Source organism: Equus caballus, chromosome 18, assembly GCF_041296265.1.
Source record: "Equus caballus isolate H_3958 breed thoroughbred chromosome 18, TB-T2T, whole genome shotgun sequence".
NCBI classification, from domain to species: Eukaryota; Metazoa; Chordata; class Mammalia; order Perissodactyla; family Equidae; genus Equus; species Equus caballus.
In genome coordinates this window covers 34,327,282-34,343,699 of record NC_091701.1, presented here as the reverse complement: position 1 = coordinate 34,343,699, position 16,418 = coordinate 34,327,282, and the positions used below count along the sequence as shown (strand labels likewise).

Below are 16,418 nucleotides of genomic sequence, written 5' to 3'. Positions count from 1 at the left end.
TCTATGTTACAATTTTTTTGTTAACATTGTGGAAGATAGATTTTAGAAACTTTTAATACTGGTATACTCTCAAACTCTGAAAGTGAGAGATGACAGGCAACATTGCTGTGGTTTTTCAAATTCTTCTCCAAAACACAAGACTGACCTCCTCAAAATGGAAAAAAAGAAAGTCCATATATAAATAAACACATTTTTTCACACACAGTTTTATGAATATATAATTAACATAGTATTAAGTTCATCATTTGAAGTGTGCAATTCCAATGATTTTTAGTTCATTTACATAGTTGTTCAACCATCACCATACTCTAATTTTAGAACATTTTCATACCCTAAAAAATATCCTTGTACCCATCAGCAGTCACTCCCCATCCTGAGCCTGCTCTCCCCTCTCCATCCAATCCTGGGCATCCACTAATGTATTTTCTGTCTCTATAGATTTGTCTATTTGGGAAATTTCATGTAAATGAAATCACGCAATTCATGGTCTTTTTGTGACTGGCTTCTTTTACTTAATGTTTTGAGGTTCCTCCATGTTGTATCATGTATCGGTACTTCATTCATTTTTATTATCAAATATTATTCCACTGTATGGAAATACCGCCTTTTCTCTATTCATTCATCAGTTGGTGGGCATTTGGGTTGTTTCTACTTTTTGACGGTTATGAATAATGCTGCCATGAATATGGGTGTACAAGTTCCATTACATGGATATATGTTTTCATTTCTCTTCGGTATATACCTGGGAATGGAATTGCTGGGTCATATGGTAACTCTATATTTAATTTGGGAGGAACTTCCAAAACTGTTTTCCAAAGTGGCTGCACCATTTTACATTCCTACCAGCAGTTTATGAAGGTTCCAGTTTCTCCACATCCTCTCCAACACCTGTTACCGTCTTTCTTTTTGATGATCATCTTTCTGGTGTGTGAAGTGGTATTTCACTGTGGTTTTAATTCGCATTTCCCTGATGACTAATGATTTTGAGCATCTTTTTATATGCTTATTGGCTATTTGTATATCTCCTTTGGAGACTTCAGATCCTTTGCCTCCTCCCCCAACCCTTTTTTTGGTATTAAATTGTCGGAGTTTTAAAAATATATTCTGCATAGTAATACCTTATCAAATATATGCTTTGCAAATGTTTTCTCCTGTTTTGTGAGTTGTCTTTTCACTTTCCTGGTGGTGGTTGCACATTCTCTTTTGTGCAACTTAAATTTGCGGAGTTAAGTCATAAGAGACCTTGAAATTAAGGGTGAGGGTTAATTGTTGCAAATCTAATAAATTTTTTTCCCTCCTCACTAATAGAAAATCTTCCGTGCCATGTATGACTATATGGCTGCTGATGCAGATGAGGTGTCTTTCAAAGATGGAGATGCTATCGTGAATGTTCAAGCTATTGATGAAGGTTGGATGTATGGCACCGTGCAGAGGACTGGCAGGACCGGCATGCTCCCAGCCAACTATGTCGAAGCCATTTAGGCATGCCAAAGCATCACACGTCTCTGCAGGACCTACAACTCCTGCAGTCAGTATTTCTGTTTAAACTCTCCACTATTATCCAAGTTCTCAAACTGCCTAATGGTTTTTCTGTGTCAGTATGATGTATGGTTCTACCATCCCTTAATTTGTTTCTACGTGAACCCAATAACTCCAGTAAAACAAATGTTAGTATCACCGATCTGTCCAATTACTAAACTGGATTTACTTTCTCATTATTTTTTGGACTTGCACATAAAACTTAAGAGACAACATTAAACCCATAGGTTCCTTATGTTTTAAATTGCCATTATCAAATTTTCCTGTGGGTTTTAAAATGTTTAATTTCAGAAGAGAGATTTTAAAAGTTTCTTCAATGTTCTATTATTGCTGCATCAACCCAGAGTCTTTCTCCATTATGAAATGTTTAACATTATTTCTTTTCTAAAACAAGGATTCTGAACATGTTATTAAACACATTAAAGCAAAATGGCAGTGACATTCACCTTTTCCTTGCTTACTGAATGCTGATGCTTTTATTTCTAATCCAGTTCTGAAGTTATAAAGCTGATAGTCAATATAAATTGGTGACGTTAGTAACTAATAAAATCTATTAATTCTGCAACAAACATCACTGATGGAATGAGCATTATTCATTTTTAATAGTTTTAAGATCTACAAATAAAAAATTTCAATAAGGCAAATCCCTCACACCAGACGTCGCTAAAAAAAATTAAACTAAAAAAAAATGTACTGTTGAAAGTGGCACAAGCAGACTTTCTCAGAACTCTATCCGTACTTGTCTTATTTATAAATAGAAACAATCTGTGGGATACAATCCTAACCTCAGGGGATCTTTCTCATCTGCATCCAGTGGGCTGGCAGTATGTGGCAAAGGTGGGATGCCAACCGTTTAATGGCTTAATGCTTAAATTAACAGAGTATCCTTTCTAAAAAGCAGAAGATCTGTCCATGTTACTTTAGAGCTGTAGTAATACTGCTGTCCTCAAGCTTCTTAATGTGTCTCTCTCTGAGACTCACAGTGAGCACACTAGTGAAGAGTGCACACTTGCAGATGATCAGTTGACTACACCTGAATGCGAGGCACTGTGAAGATGCTGGGGTTCGAGTGATGAACAAGAGACAGCTGGTGTTCTTATGAAACTTACCGTCGCAAGAAAAAGGCAGACAATGCCTAAGCATCCTCATGGTGGGAGAGTCACTCTTCCCCTCCCAGGTTTTCCATCTTCGCTTACAATGGGTTAAAAATCCAGGTTAAGCTGGGCAACAATCCCACCGTGCACTAGAGATATTCCCCCCCCCCCCCAAGTTTTGGGAACACCCAAAGTATATGTCTCAGTTACAATAAACGTTTCCATTTTCAGATTTCCTGTTCACTTTATAAGGCTGCCAAAGCACACTATACAGTTGCTATTATAAAGAAGAATAGACACATTTCTCTCTTAATTCTAGGCTTTCTTTTGGAGCTTGGAACATTTTCAACAGAATACAAAAGTAGAGAATCCTGCTACACTCACCTCCTAGCCTCAAAAGTTATCAACTCACGGTTAATTTTGTTCCATCTCTAGCGCACCAATGCCCTCCTCCCATTACCTTAAAATGAATCCTAGTAATCACATTTCTTAAAATATTTATCACAGTTGACACACCTTAAAACACGGAATATCTAGTTTTCAAATTTTGCTGTTCATCCAACTTTCTAGCCATGTGCATGGGTCATTTTTGTAAGTCCCTTGTATATATCTCCACTACCACACAGTCACAGGACGTAAAGCTGCAAAGAACCTCAGTAACTATTCATGCTAATTTCAAGAGGTTGTACAAGAGACAAACGTCTCTAGGTTACACTCAAACCCGGTTCTCTTGATCACCAGTGCTCATAGTACCACCCGATGCTACTTTTGAAATGTATGTTACGATTTTTCATTTCCCCCTCAAATTTTTATGTTGAAGTCCTAAACCCCAGTGCCTCTGAATGTGACTTTGTCAACTGGGTCATTGCAGAAGTTGTTAGTTAAGATGAGGTAATTAGTGTGGGCCCTAATCCAACAGAACTGGTGTTTATAAAAGAGGGAAATTTGGACAAAGGGACACATAGACCCAGAGAACATCATGTTAAGATGAAGGCAGATAATTGGGGTGCTGCCTTCACATGGCCAGGGAATCCAAAAATTACCAGAGGCTAGGGGAGAGGCACGGAACAGTCCTCCACACAGCCCTTAGAAGGAACCAACCCTGCTGACACCTTATCTCAGTCTTCTAGTCTCCAGAACTGTGAGACAGTAAATTTCTTTGGTTGAAGCCACTGGTTTGTTACAGCAGCCATAGTAAACTAATACAGTATCTTTCAACATCACTAAGTCTATTTTGTTTTTCTTATTTAAAAGCAGAACGGGTTTAGAACTGTGTAGAACCCATGAAACTAGGAATTAAACAGGAGCCTCTATGGTTAAAAACAGGCCATAAAAGGAGACAAGAAGAAAAATGGTTCCCGTGTTTGTGGACAGATACAATGCTCACTTTATGCAGGCATTTGGATTATGCTATTCTTACTCATTTCAGGTCTCACGAAAACAAAAAAGTCAAAAACCCAAAACCAAACAAAAACAAGGACCAGAATTGTTTAATTTTTATAGTTTTATTTCAGATTAAAGTGCATCTCTTTAAAAATGTTTCAATATCCAGTTTCAATTGGCAAGTGGTAACAGTCAACTCTCAATAGATCATGAAAAGTTTTACTGTGGATCAGACATAAATTCTCCCTACCTCAACCTTGTCATAATGAACCCGAAAATACACTTTTCGTATAGGTCTACCTGCTTCAAACATTGTACAAGCATTACACAAATAAAACTGGCTGCACCCTAATTTCCCATCTACAAGTGTAGCTGAGGAATGAACAGATGCTTCTGTGAAGTTTCAACTTAAATCATTTATCAAATATAAATACTTTCTGAATGTAAAACTAAGCTCTCAGAGTACATCAAATGATGAGAACAAAAATATTATAGGGCTAATAAATGACTGATTTGGCTTCTCTCAGTCCTGCTCTAAGTGCATATTAATCAAGTCTATCCACTGGAGGTAGTGTTAAGATAGATGGAAAGCAATCGATTACTCACCAACACAGAAAGCAAACTCCCAGATCCCCTGACTTACTTCACAGGTGTGACAACCAATTAGTGCCAAATGCCTTTCTCTCATGCTTCATGGTCCCTTAATATCCATGGCAAACACTTAACTACATTTTAAGAATTTAAGTAGGAGAAAAAAGTTTACCTACAAAGTACTAGGATCTCCTAGTACACGTCTATTTGAGCAATCGTAAGATATAAATGTAATCAGGGGAGCCCACTTTATGAAGTAAAATCTAAATAACAGCAATAGAAATTAAGAGATTAAGGAAGCAAGATCGCCATTTTACCAGCTATAAGCAAATAACCAAATTGACTACATGCCAGGTATGAACAAAACTATCACTTCCAAAAGGGCCAGACGGTAGACACGTCAGGTGCTACAGGCCAAACAGTCTGTCAGACTACTCAACCCTGCTGTGGTGGCAGGACAGCAGCCAAAGATAATATGTGAATAAGTATGACTGTTTCAAACTTAATTTATGGACAGTGAAATTTTAATTTCTATATTTTCATGTGTCACAAAATATTATTGACTTTTTTCAATCATTTAGAAAATGTAAAAAACATTTTTAGTTCATAGGATATATTAAAAACAGGTGGCAGGCAGTAGTTTGTCAACCCCTGCTCTATTAAAAACTTACTGGGTAAGACTACCATCTCTCAGTTTCTATATTCAAAACTGATTCTGTCCTTAATTCCATTTTTCTATTAGAAAATTCTCATTCTATAAAAATAATTCTTTAGACACTTGTTATTTAATTAAGTATCAAAATAACTACTATACCATATTCCATTTTCAGCTCCCTGACACTTTTGAAGGTGAACTTCCTAGTTACATGTAATTTATCTATTTAAGAAATAATGCTGCCTTTTGTTGGAAATTATTTCTTAACTTACAGCTTTTTGGGGGGCAGAGTATTAAATAACATATATTTTTAATAATTACACAAGGTATTTATGAACATTAATTATGGTACTGGTATGTATAGAATAACTCGGATTCCACTGGCTGCCAGCTATTTCCAAGTACATAGGGATGTTTGTCCCTTACTACATGGCCTAACCACTCTATTAATAATTCAGCTCAGTCGGTCTTTTCCTTTCTAATTTTATCTTTTATCAGTACATCAATCTCTACCTGCATATAAGTGTGCTAATAAACTTAGTTTTATCCACAATTATAAATCTGTACACTGTGGCATTAAGATGTTTCCTCTGCTGGAAGGAGAGGTTAAGAGCTATGTAGGTTTTCTCTTTCATGTGACATCAATTTAAAACACTGCTTTCAATTTTATACTCTCAGGTAAGGGGAGAGATTATCTTTTATTCTAATGGTATATTTCAGGGGAATCAAAATTTACAGCTTGGCACTCCATGTTTGGTTTTAATTGTTCTTTGGTGAAAGGCTTTGTATATAAAGGAAAAAATGGTTAAGACTACATTATAAAATTTAAGATTCTATTTCAAGAACTGAGTTAACACTCATGATTCTGTTAGACTATTACTCAAATATCTACAGATCTTCAAGTCCAAATGACTCAGATTTTAATGGCTATTTTCAAAAAGCAATATACAAAGCCTGGTATATAACAGTCATATCATTAATTGAGCCATTAGAAACCGGAAAGCCCAGATTTCCTTTACAGATCAACAAATCAATAAATTTTGATAAATCAATTAAAAAAACCCATTACTTAACTTCTGGCTACATTTTCTTAAGTGCTTTGGATGAGGGCAGTTCTTACAAAGAGTATTTAAATATGTGAGGGAAATATAACGTCGTAACAGAATGCCAAGAAAACTCACTTTTAGAAAATCAAATTATTCAACTGTCTTTCAAATTCCATTTTATAATGAAATAGAAATTTTCAACCATGTAACATAACAGCAAAGTCACCAGAAGTCTTCAGTAAAATGACAAGGCACATCTGTCAGGTACGACTTACAGTACTACCTACTAGCAAATTAATCTGAGGAATAGTCTGTTTTCAATGTTTATTTATAAAATAACAAAGTCCCATAACTTAGAAGGCAAGAATCATTTAGAGACTCAGTATATCTCTAATATTTTAGAACTTACTTTTATATTAATAAAAAAATCAGAACATAATCCACATATTCTCATGAGAAAAGACTCTCATTGTCCAAACTGCTTAATAGGGTTCTTCATAACACAAAACACTTAACCGCCTATTTAAAAACATAAATCTTCCATATTTAAAAGAGGTAAAATTCTTTCAACAATTGAACTTTAATTTGAAGCCTTCAAGACCAGTTTGCATCCCCAATTCATAAATTTGAAGAGGTTACTTAAAGACTGACCACCTTTTATCTTTTGTGGGAATAATTCTAAAGACTTAAACTTGCTTGGGTCATCAAAACCTAATTTACAGCTTGAAGCCAGTTGGGCCTGCCTACCACAAGTGTAGTTCAGACATGAGCATTTGTATGGATCACGTGGGAGTTTTTAGAACTATCAGGCCCCATACATGGCAGACCTACTGAATCAGAATCTGCATTTTCACACATCCACACAAGTTTGAGCATTGTGTTAAAAGTCAGAACTTCACACTAATGTTTGTATACAAAGTACAAGACCTCTCTAATGGCTTAGGGATAAAATGGACACGGTTTGTGCTAAGGAGCAAAGAGCTCTCTCCTCTCACCGAAGCTTAGCCTAATGTCAACAATTGCTACTTTATAGCCTCCCAGCCTGACAGATTATCTCCCTGAAAATCAATCATGAAAGGTATGAGATGGAAGATAGGTCTTTCTTACTGGATTATTAAGTCAAAGTTGGAAGGAATGGCATTAAGAGACAATTGGACCCCTTTTAATTCATGTTGTCAAATTTCCACTAACCAAGCTTTTTAAACAGCACTTACATTTAATTATTCTCATTCCTTTATCTTTTTTTAAAAAACCTCTACTTGTATATTTTACACTTAACCCTCCCATTTTTCCTAAATTTTGTTACTTGCCCTGTCACTTTTAGGTAAGATATAATCCAACTTTCTTGACATTTTGATGATTCTTAAACATATAAGAGAATCTCTGACTACTTTCAAACTGTACAGAAAAAAAGGAATCCATGGGGAATGTCAGGAACTATCATGCTTTTAATATTCAGATTTACATCTCCTTTTTGACTGTATTGCCCAATAGCATTACTGTTTACCCTGACTCCTCCTGCACTACATGGAATTAAAGCACAAGCTCCAGACCATTCAACACTGGCTTTCAAACTTGTTCAAATAGTGGAGCATCTTTATTAATGGGCTCATTGAAATACTGAAAATTGAAATCCACTACGAAATCCATTTTGGAACACGAAAAATTATACTATGCTTCTGCATGCAACTAGATTTTTATAAACGAATAAAATAAGAACTCACATTTGAGTATTCTTACTAATATTTTCCATTTGTTTTATTAATCATTAGAAAATATTTGAAAAAACTATTATCACTTTAATACTGAAAGAACACACTAGAGCTGATCAAGGAATATTAATGCTTTCTGCTATTCAGGAATCATTCAGGGAAAACTGTAGAAAACTTTATGGCAAGAATACTGAAAATAAGGTACCTCAAATATACACTTGTAACTATTATCAAGAATGAAGACTTAGCAAACTGGCTTTTGCCCTCAAATAATATTTTAAAATATATCCTTGTTGAGCCACAATGTTTTAAAGTATCTGTGCTCACCTCAAATTCAGTGATTTGAGTAAATAGTAATCATTTTCATCATTTTCTGCTACACTGTTCACCTTCCCAAGAACTTCATTTCACCAGCAAGTTTAGTTCACAGAAGCATTAAAATACGTAGTCATGAAATGAGTTAATTTTGACTCCTTCAAACACACAACCCCTTCCTATACTTGTTCACTAAAAATTTGTGTTTCTTTACCATCAGTATAATTTGGGAAATAAATGAGAGACAATTTAAACCACAATTACAATTGTTAAAAAAAATTCCTATTTTTCATTAATTTCTTCAAGCTACAATCCTCAGTTCAGCAGTCCCAGAATTTCTTTAAAACTATCCTCAGTATATGAATATCAAACTTAGAACCTAAAATATTTGTAATGATGATGGATTTATGATTATGAAAAAGACACCAACTTTTATTGTGGCTGGCTGGCGGTCCCCTTCTCAACATGGGAGCAAACGAAACACAGGATGAAACTTTCTAGAATTTGCTGAAGAAATGTGCACCTTTACAAGTAAGGGTTAGTTCTTATTAAAGTGTGAAACTGAGAAGATCACTCACTCATTCTACGCAAAGAACAAATGAGATATTATCACTGTTAGAAAGACAAAACAAATATGGGAAGCCAGGCACTAATACTAGTTGGTAAAATTTACAAATATTTTAATTATATACACTCTGTTTTTTAAAACTAGGCAAAACAAACATATTCCCAAAGAACAGTTTCAAATTTCTTCCAAGTTTGCTTTAGGCGTAGGTGAAAGAACAGATAAACTCTATGTTTCTTATAGTCCAAGTGGTAATTAAAATACTCAAACTAATGCTCCATTGAAAAGAATGTCATGAGGCACACTGTCTAGTGGCTGATACCCTCTTCCAAACCAAAAGCGGGAAAAAAAGATGTGGGTATGAGTAGCAAAGTTTTAACACTTTCTCATTTCTATAACTTTACTCAATTTGGTTACTTTAGAAAATAAAGTTGTGATTTAACTAAGACTATTAACTAAGTACAAAACTATTTGTTGTTTTATCTTTAGATACAGAACTCTACAAACATCTGCAGCAAGCCCACAAAGCACTTGTACTGTCCATACTGATATTCAGTACTTAATATATACAAAATATGCTTCTATAAACAAAACAAATGTATTCACAAGAAGCTGCAGAAAAATTCATGCAATTAATGAAGGCTGAAATTTATAAATTAAAACCACTGTAATCTATACATAATGTACAAATAGTCGTGCATTTCAAAATGAATACTATATGTCTCATAAGAGTTAATTTTCACAGGCAAATGCTGCTGCACAAATATTTGCTAATGCAAATAAATGAATGGAATCTTAGTAAATTCTGCTTTAATATTTTAACCTCAAAAGTTGAAACTTTTGGTATTTTTCTTGAAAGTTGTCCAAACAAAGCTGACATCTGTGAAAAATGTTACAACTCTTTTGCATCTCATTTGAGGTGTCTTACTGAGAACAAGTTTCTTAAACCTTGGGCAAAACAAAAATAGATTAAAAAAAAGAAATCAAGTATAAACACCTGTATCAGTTCAGCAAAAAATTCAAATAAAAATTTTCAATTTTACTTATTTAAAAATAAGATATATTTTACATAAAATGTTTCATTAGAATATGCATGAGTTTAAGTGTAAAATAAAAAGTATGCTTTTGTTTCTATTTTCTGCTTTTACATTTCAGTAAGATATTTAAATTTGGAGGGAAAGCACACATAGCAGCCAAGAAAATACATTATGTGGAAAGAAATGATCTCACGTAATAAACTTACAAAACTGAACTTACATATTAAGTCATTGCCCTTCAAGATTTGAAATGTTATCAACTTTGCAAACATTCACTCTGAAATTGTGCTATATTTCAGGACTTATTTGATGAATCAACAAATTCAGTGACGTTAAAAACACTTCAATTTCCTCTTAAAATACTAGACAGAATTTTCCTGGGCTGGTGACCTCCAACGTGACTGCAGATTTTTTATTATAGAGTTTGCCATGCTACCAAGTTTCTCATGCATTTCAAATAGCTGACTTCCTGAATAATTATGGAGATCTTCTGAATTCAGTTGAAGAGCAAGTGCACTAATCTGTGCCACGAGATTTTTAGATAGCGGAGTTTCTAAAGCAACAGGATTAATTAAATCTAAAAGAGAAAAAAGCAGAATTAAATCTATTCCAGATAAAACTTAAGCTGTATAAATATCTCCTTTTAGGTTAATAAAAAGTTTATGTCCCTGAATTTCAAGGTGATAGTACAAGTTGAGGTATCCCTGCTCCTCAAGAGAACAAGGTGACAGAAAAATCGACCAGAGCTTATTTTAGGCTATAAAAGAAATTTCCAGGGGCTGGCAGGGTGGCACAGTGGTTAAGTTCATGGACTCTGCTTTGGTGGCCCGGGGTTCAGATCCCGGGCATGGACCCACACAATGCTCATCAAGCCATGCTGTGGTGGCATCCTATATACATAATAGAGGAAGACTGGCACAGACATTAGCTCAGGGACAATCTTCCTTGGCAAAATAAATAAATAAATAAATTGTCACACTACTTCATTTTTATTAACAGTGTAACCGGAACACAATGTTTAGTTTTATCCTTATTTGAGAGCTTGATGGAGTAGAAGTTGACAACGAGAGAAAGGCAATGAAATATACTTAAATCAGTTATTTTTTTATAGACTCAGCAACTAGCATGAAAAAAATACTTACGATTTTCTGACTTTATGATGGTGCGAAAGTGATATGCACTCAGTAGAAACTGTACTTTGAATTTTGATTCTTTTTCCTGGGCTAGCGATATGCGGCGGTACTATACTCTCTGGTGATGCTGAGCAGTGGCAGCAGGCCACAACTCCCAGTCAGCCATGCAATCATGAGGGTAGACAGCCGATACACTTACACCCATTCTGTACCCATACACCCATTCTGTTTTTCACTTTCAGTACAGTATTCAATAAACTACATGAGATATTCAACCCTTTTTTTTTTATAAAATAGGCATTGTGTTAGATGATTTTGCCCAATTGTAGGCTAATCTAAGTGTTCAGAGCACATTTAAGGAAGACTAAGCTAAGCCATGACGTTCAGTAGGTGTATTAAATGCTTTTATTTTTTTTTTCTGCTGAGGACAATTAGCCTTGAGCTAACATCTGTGTCAACCTTTCTCTATTTTATATGTGGGTCGCCACCACAGCATAGCTGATGAGTGATGTAGGTCTGCACACGGGATCCAAACCCGCAAACCCAGGCCGCTGAAGAAGAGTGTACTGAACTTAACCACTAAGCCACAAGGCCAGGCCATTAAATGCATTCTTGACTTAACAATATTTTCAACTTATGATGGGTTTATCAGGATGTAACCTCACTGTAAGTCGAGAAAGATCTGTAAAACCATAACAAATTATTTCTTCAAGAAAGTCAGTTGATTTTGTAAATAAAATTGTCTCATTTTGCTAAAATATACCTGAGGCAAGTCTGTCTTCATCAGAAGAGAGAGATTTATTTTCTATTCCATTTACTGTTTTCTCAGAAATATCAAAAACTGGAATCTCTTCTAGTCCACGAGACTTCACCTTGATTATACATTCAGGCCAGTAAAAACAAAACAAAACCAACAAATTGACAGTTACTTTTAATAGGACTAACAGTACTAACGCTGGAAAAGAATCTGACATGATATGTTCTATAGCCCATCACATGATTATTAGCTTAGCTAATATTGCTAAGAAACTGTGTTCTACTAACAACACAAAAAATAGCATTACAAAGGGTCTTCTCAAAGAGATGGTTAGGAATTGATATTTCCTGATGGACTTTCAAGAAATAAAGCCATGGTAGCCAAGAAAATTACATTATATTTCCCAAGTTTATCAACATGGGAAAAGAAAATCTCAGGTAGATTTTCAAGCTTAAATATAGACTTCTTTTTAAAAGAATACAATTTTCATAGCTGTTCCCAAGGGTTACTGATTACTGATTGAGAAAACACTAATTTCAGAATGTTACCAGTTACCATATGACCCAGCAATTTGACTCCCACGTATATACCCAACAGAAATAAAAATGTTCACCTACCCACAAAAAAAACTGTATATGAATGTACATAACAGCATTATTTATAATAGCAAAAGTTGGAAACAACCCAAATATTCACCAACGACGAATGAATAACATGAATGTTGTATCTTCATACAATGGGGTATTATTTAGTCATAAAAAGGAATGAAGTATTGATACATGTAAACTTTGAAAATATTATGCTAAGTGAAAGAAGCCAGCCACAAAAGACCACAAGTTATACGACTGCACTTTTATGAAATGTCCACAATATGCAAATCTATAAAGAAAAAGATTAGTGGTTGCCCAGGGGGTGAAAATGAGGAGTGACTGCTAATGGGTACAGGGTTTCTTTCTGGGGTGATGAAAAATGTTCTAAAATTAGATCATGGTGATGGTTGTGTAACTTCATGAATATACCAAAACCACTTAATTGTGCACTTTGGGTGGGTGAATTTTATGGTATGTGGATGTATCTCAATAAAGCAGTTTAAAAACATCTATGTGTGATTTGACTCATGTGGAATATGAACAAACTTATGGACAGAGAGAACAGTTCAGTGGTTACAAGGGAAAGGGGGGTGGGGGATAGGTACAGGGGGTGAAGGGGAGCACTTATGTGGTGACAGACAAGAAATAATGTACAACTGGAATTTCAAAATGATGTAAACTATTATGAACTCAATTAAAAAAACATATATATATATATATATATACATACATACATACATATACATACATACACACACACACACGTAATTTTCAGAGACAATTCCCAGGGCCCATGGACCACTGAAAATACTTCAGAAACTAAACTCTTGATATATGAGACTGAAAATTACTAATACAGTTTTTTTTAACTGGTTAACAAATGTTTTTAAAGATCATAAATAAATTAATACTAAATCAAGGACTTTCAAGAGTATAGCAGAAGTCTTCAGTAGTTAGCAAACTCTAGTCTCAAATTCTAGTATAGAATATTGGTTTTCACCCTTAACACATCCTATTTTTCATTTATTCAGAATTATGCATAATCTCAATGGATACATAAAGGGTCTCTGAATGGGTTTCAGGAGAGTCTGAATCCTTCTGAAACAAAACATAAAATTTTCCAAATATATTTTTATAGGAGGGAATAATCTTGGCTTTTATCAGAATCTTGAAAAATGACCACAATCCAAAGTGTTTATGTGCAAAAAGATGATAGGAAGAGCAAGTAAAAGAATTAGTCACAACTGTGTTGGATATCAAGATCAAAACACGTTAACTACAAATCTGTAAGATTTTTGTAAATGTTTAGATTTGAACATCTATGTTTTAGGAAAAGCACCCATGGAACCAATCAATTTGGTGGAAATAAGAGGTAAGGGGGTCAGAGAACAGAATGCAAATAAACAGGTGTATCACACAAAAAGAGTACAAAATAAATGAGCAAACTTCCCTGTGGAATCACAAAGTGATATTTTAAGTCACTTTTGACTGCGGGAGAGCAGGAAAAGCACCATCAAATGGGCTTTTAAGTAAGAAGAGATTAAATACAAACTTCGGTAATTATGTGGCTAATTGTATACTCATTCTGTTATACATGATTTATAATTAATGTCTAAGTTGTTACCTGCTGCTCATGATAGACTCTGAGAGCCTTTTTTACATTGGACACTTTCGGAGAACGGATAGGAAGAGTTTTTATTTCAGATGCTGTAAGAGTACTCAAATCACCAATTGTTTTTATATTCTTGGCTCTAATAAGTTGTCCCAGTCCTCTTGCCCTGAACCAATGATGAAAGAAAGGGGGAAAAGTCATTAGTTTTCTATTTATTCTATTTGTGAAGGCCTATCCAGCTCAATTTCCTGATTTAAGCTCGGTCATAACTGAATTTATATAGGCCCACCTAACCCACTCTGAGGACGAGCACACATACCTTTAATATGAAACCAGATTTAAATCTCATGTGTATGTCTGGCTTAAGGAATAGCGCTGGAAACAGACTAAGCCTAATGTGTGCCTCATCCTTCACTTACATTATGACTTATTAGCTGTGTGACTTAGTTGAATTAACCTTTGTAAATTTCAAATTATAAAGTAGAAATAACTATACTCCTTATAGGTTTACATTAGGATTAACAAGATAAGACACGCAGAGAGTTCAGCACAGCACCTGGCAAATATTAGGCACAGAATTATCTTAGCCATTACTATTTATGATAAATGTTTCTCTTATTGCCCTATCTGGCCCATCTTCTCAGCTGAATTTTTATTTATTTCTAAAATAAAATGTGTGTGAAAGTGCAGGTAAATCAATTCTAAATATACGAACCTTGATCATTTAAGTATTCCTTTAAACAGGTAACATCTTTAAGTATAAGCCAGAAGCCTTAATAACCACTTACCACATGTTTGATGTAATCTGAGGTAAAATGATGTCAACTGGTGCCAAACAGTTCACCAAAGCTGGGTAAACACTTTCTGTTGGGCATGGCATGGATTCTTTAGCCATTTCTGCAATCTTAGAATAAATTTCAACAGCCATTAAATAGAGGTCACCTGACTGAACATGAGAATATAAAGTTGCATAAGAACTAAAGCACTTCTTACTAAACACTTCTTTGAGCTCTTATATTTAGGGCTACGTGATCCTGGGGACAGAAATCCTTTGGTTGAAGTGGTAATATGCTAGATAGAAGAAAGGAGAGAAAAAAACAACTCAGAACCCTAGATAACTATAATTTTACAAATTTATTTTCATAACTTACACTGCAGTAATTTAAGATTTTCAGAAAATGGATCATTACTGCCTCTTACCACCTCTTCTCTTCATGTCTGCTTATCATGTAGCAGACAAAAGAACAATATATCCAAACCAAAGATTTGTTCCTCAGTTAATTTTAAGACAAATTATGTAATGCCAATTCTGTTTGCATACATATGTGTTTATTTTAAAGCCTATAGCTTACCTTAAACTGTGCAGTAGGTGAAGTTTTAACATTTTTTACTATGAGACAAGTATTTGAAGAATGGGACCTAACAGAGCACCGTCTATCAATGTCATCTGCCAATCCTGCTTGGTATATTGGATCTGCAAAGGAGACACGGCGAACCTGAAAACACAGGTCACGTTTTTATTTAACAAAATTAATGTTTTAAGAAATTATACCATATACTCTCATTATAAGGTTGCCCCAAATTAGAATGTAGCTTTAGAAGCTTAACTCATTTCACCAGAAGCCAACTCCACATAGTTGTAGCTCTTTTTTGTCTTAAAAGAGCTTATGTTTTTTTTTTTGAGGAAGATTGGCCCTGAGCTAACATCTGCTGCGAATCTTCCTCTTTTTTTTTTTCCTCCTCAAAGTCCCAAGTACATAGTTGTCTATCCTAGTTATAGGTCATTCTGGTTCTTCTATGTAGGATGCCTCCACAGCATGGCTTCATGAGCCATACGTAGGTCTGCACCCAGGATCCAAACCAGTGAACCCCAGGCTGCCGAAGTGGAGCACGAGAACTTAACCACTCGGCCACCAGGCTGGCCCCGGTTGTAGTTCTTTCTAGTGACTGCACTCACAGATATTACTCAATATCACAGGTCATTCCAATTATCTATGTTTTAAACTGTCGTTTCCTAACAGAGCAACAAAAAGAGTGAAAACAAGAACAGTACCAGAAACTTAATGAAAGTGCACACAGCAGTTAAAATTGTATAATCAAATTCAACTAACCATATGAACTTACTACACTGACTGTAAAGAACAAGGCAAAGAGGTAGAAACAGTACTAACTGGCCTTTGGTATATCTTACTAATCTTGTTCTAAATTATTTGAGAGTACAAAAGTCACAGCAATGAGATGGCAATTTTTGCCTTTCTTAGCCCCAGCTTGAAGTCATTTTGTCCTCTTCTAAACTCCTACAATATGTTCACTCTTTCAACTATTTGACATAAATACACAACAGAGCACTTATACCATTAAATATGTATATAAATGCCTCCTGGTCTTG

General features: G+C 34.9%; 2 protein-coding genes across 57 annotated transcripts in view; one reads left to right on the top strand and one right to left on the bottom strand.

Annotated features, from left to right (window-relative positions):
* NEB (nebulin) overlaps nt 1–2,108 on the top strand; it is a 213,964-nt gene extending 211,856 nt beyond the window's left edge. For all 48 annotated transcript variants that reach the window (XR_011428216.1, XR_011428215.1, XR_011428214.1 and 45 more), the window contains one exon: nt 1,309–2,108. Coding sequence is in view for 41 of the 48 variants with exons in the window: in XM_070240934.1 (XP_070097035.1) it covers nt 1,309–1,482 (174 nt within the window). In the remaining 7 variants the exon portion in view is untranslated. The remainder of the gene's footprint in view (nt 1–1,308) is intronic.
* A 2,014-nt stretch (nt 2,109–4,122) lies between these two features.
* Nucleotides 4,123–16,418, bottom strand: part of RIF1 (replication timing regulatory factor 1) — a 63,678-nt gene continuing 51,382 nt past the window's right edge. For 8 of the 9 annotated variants that reach the window (XM_023622870.2, XM_070240939.1, XM_070240940.1 and 5 more), the window contains exons 31-36: nt 15,382–15,525; nt 15,023–15,100; nt 14,818–14,933; nt 14,042–14,195; nt 11,834–11,942; nt 4,123–10,514 (exon numbers count right to left, since the gene is read on the bottom strand). In XM_023622870.2, coding sequence (XP_023478638.2) covers nt 10,300–10,514; nt 11,834–11,942; nt 14,042–14,195; nt 14,818–14,933; nt 15,023–15,100; nt 15,382–15,525 — 816 coding nt within the window. In that variant the 3' untranslated portion in view covers nt 4,123–10,299. The remainder of the gene's footprint in view (nt 10,515–11,833; nt 11,943–14,041; nt 14,196–14,817; nt 14,934–15,022; nt 15,101–15,381; nt 15,526–16,418) is intronic. The other variant, XM_070240942.1, reaches the window with a different exon arrangement.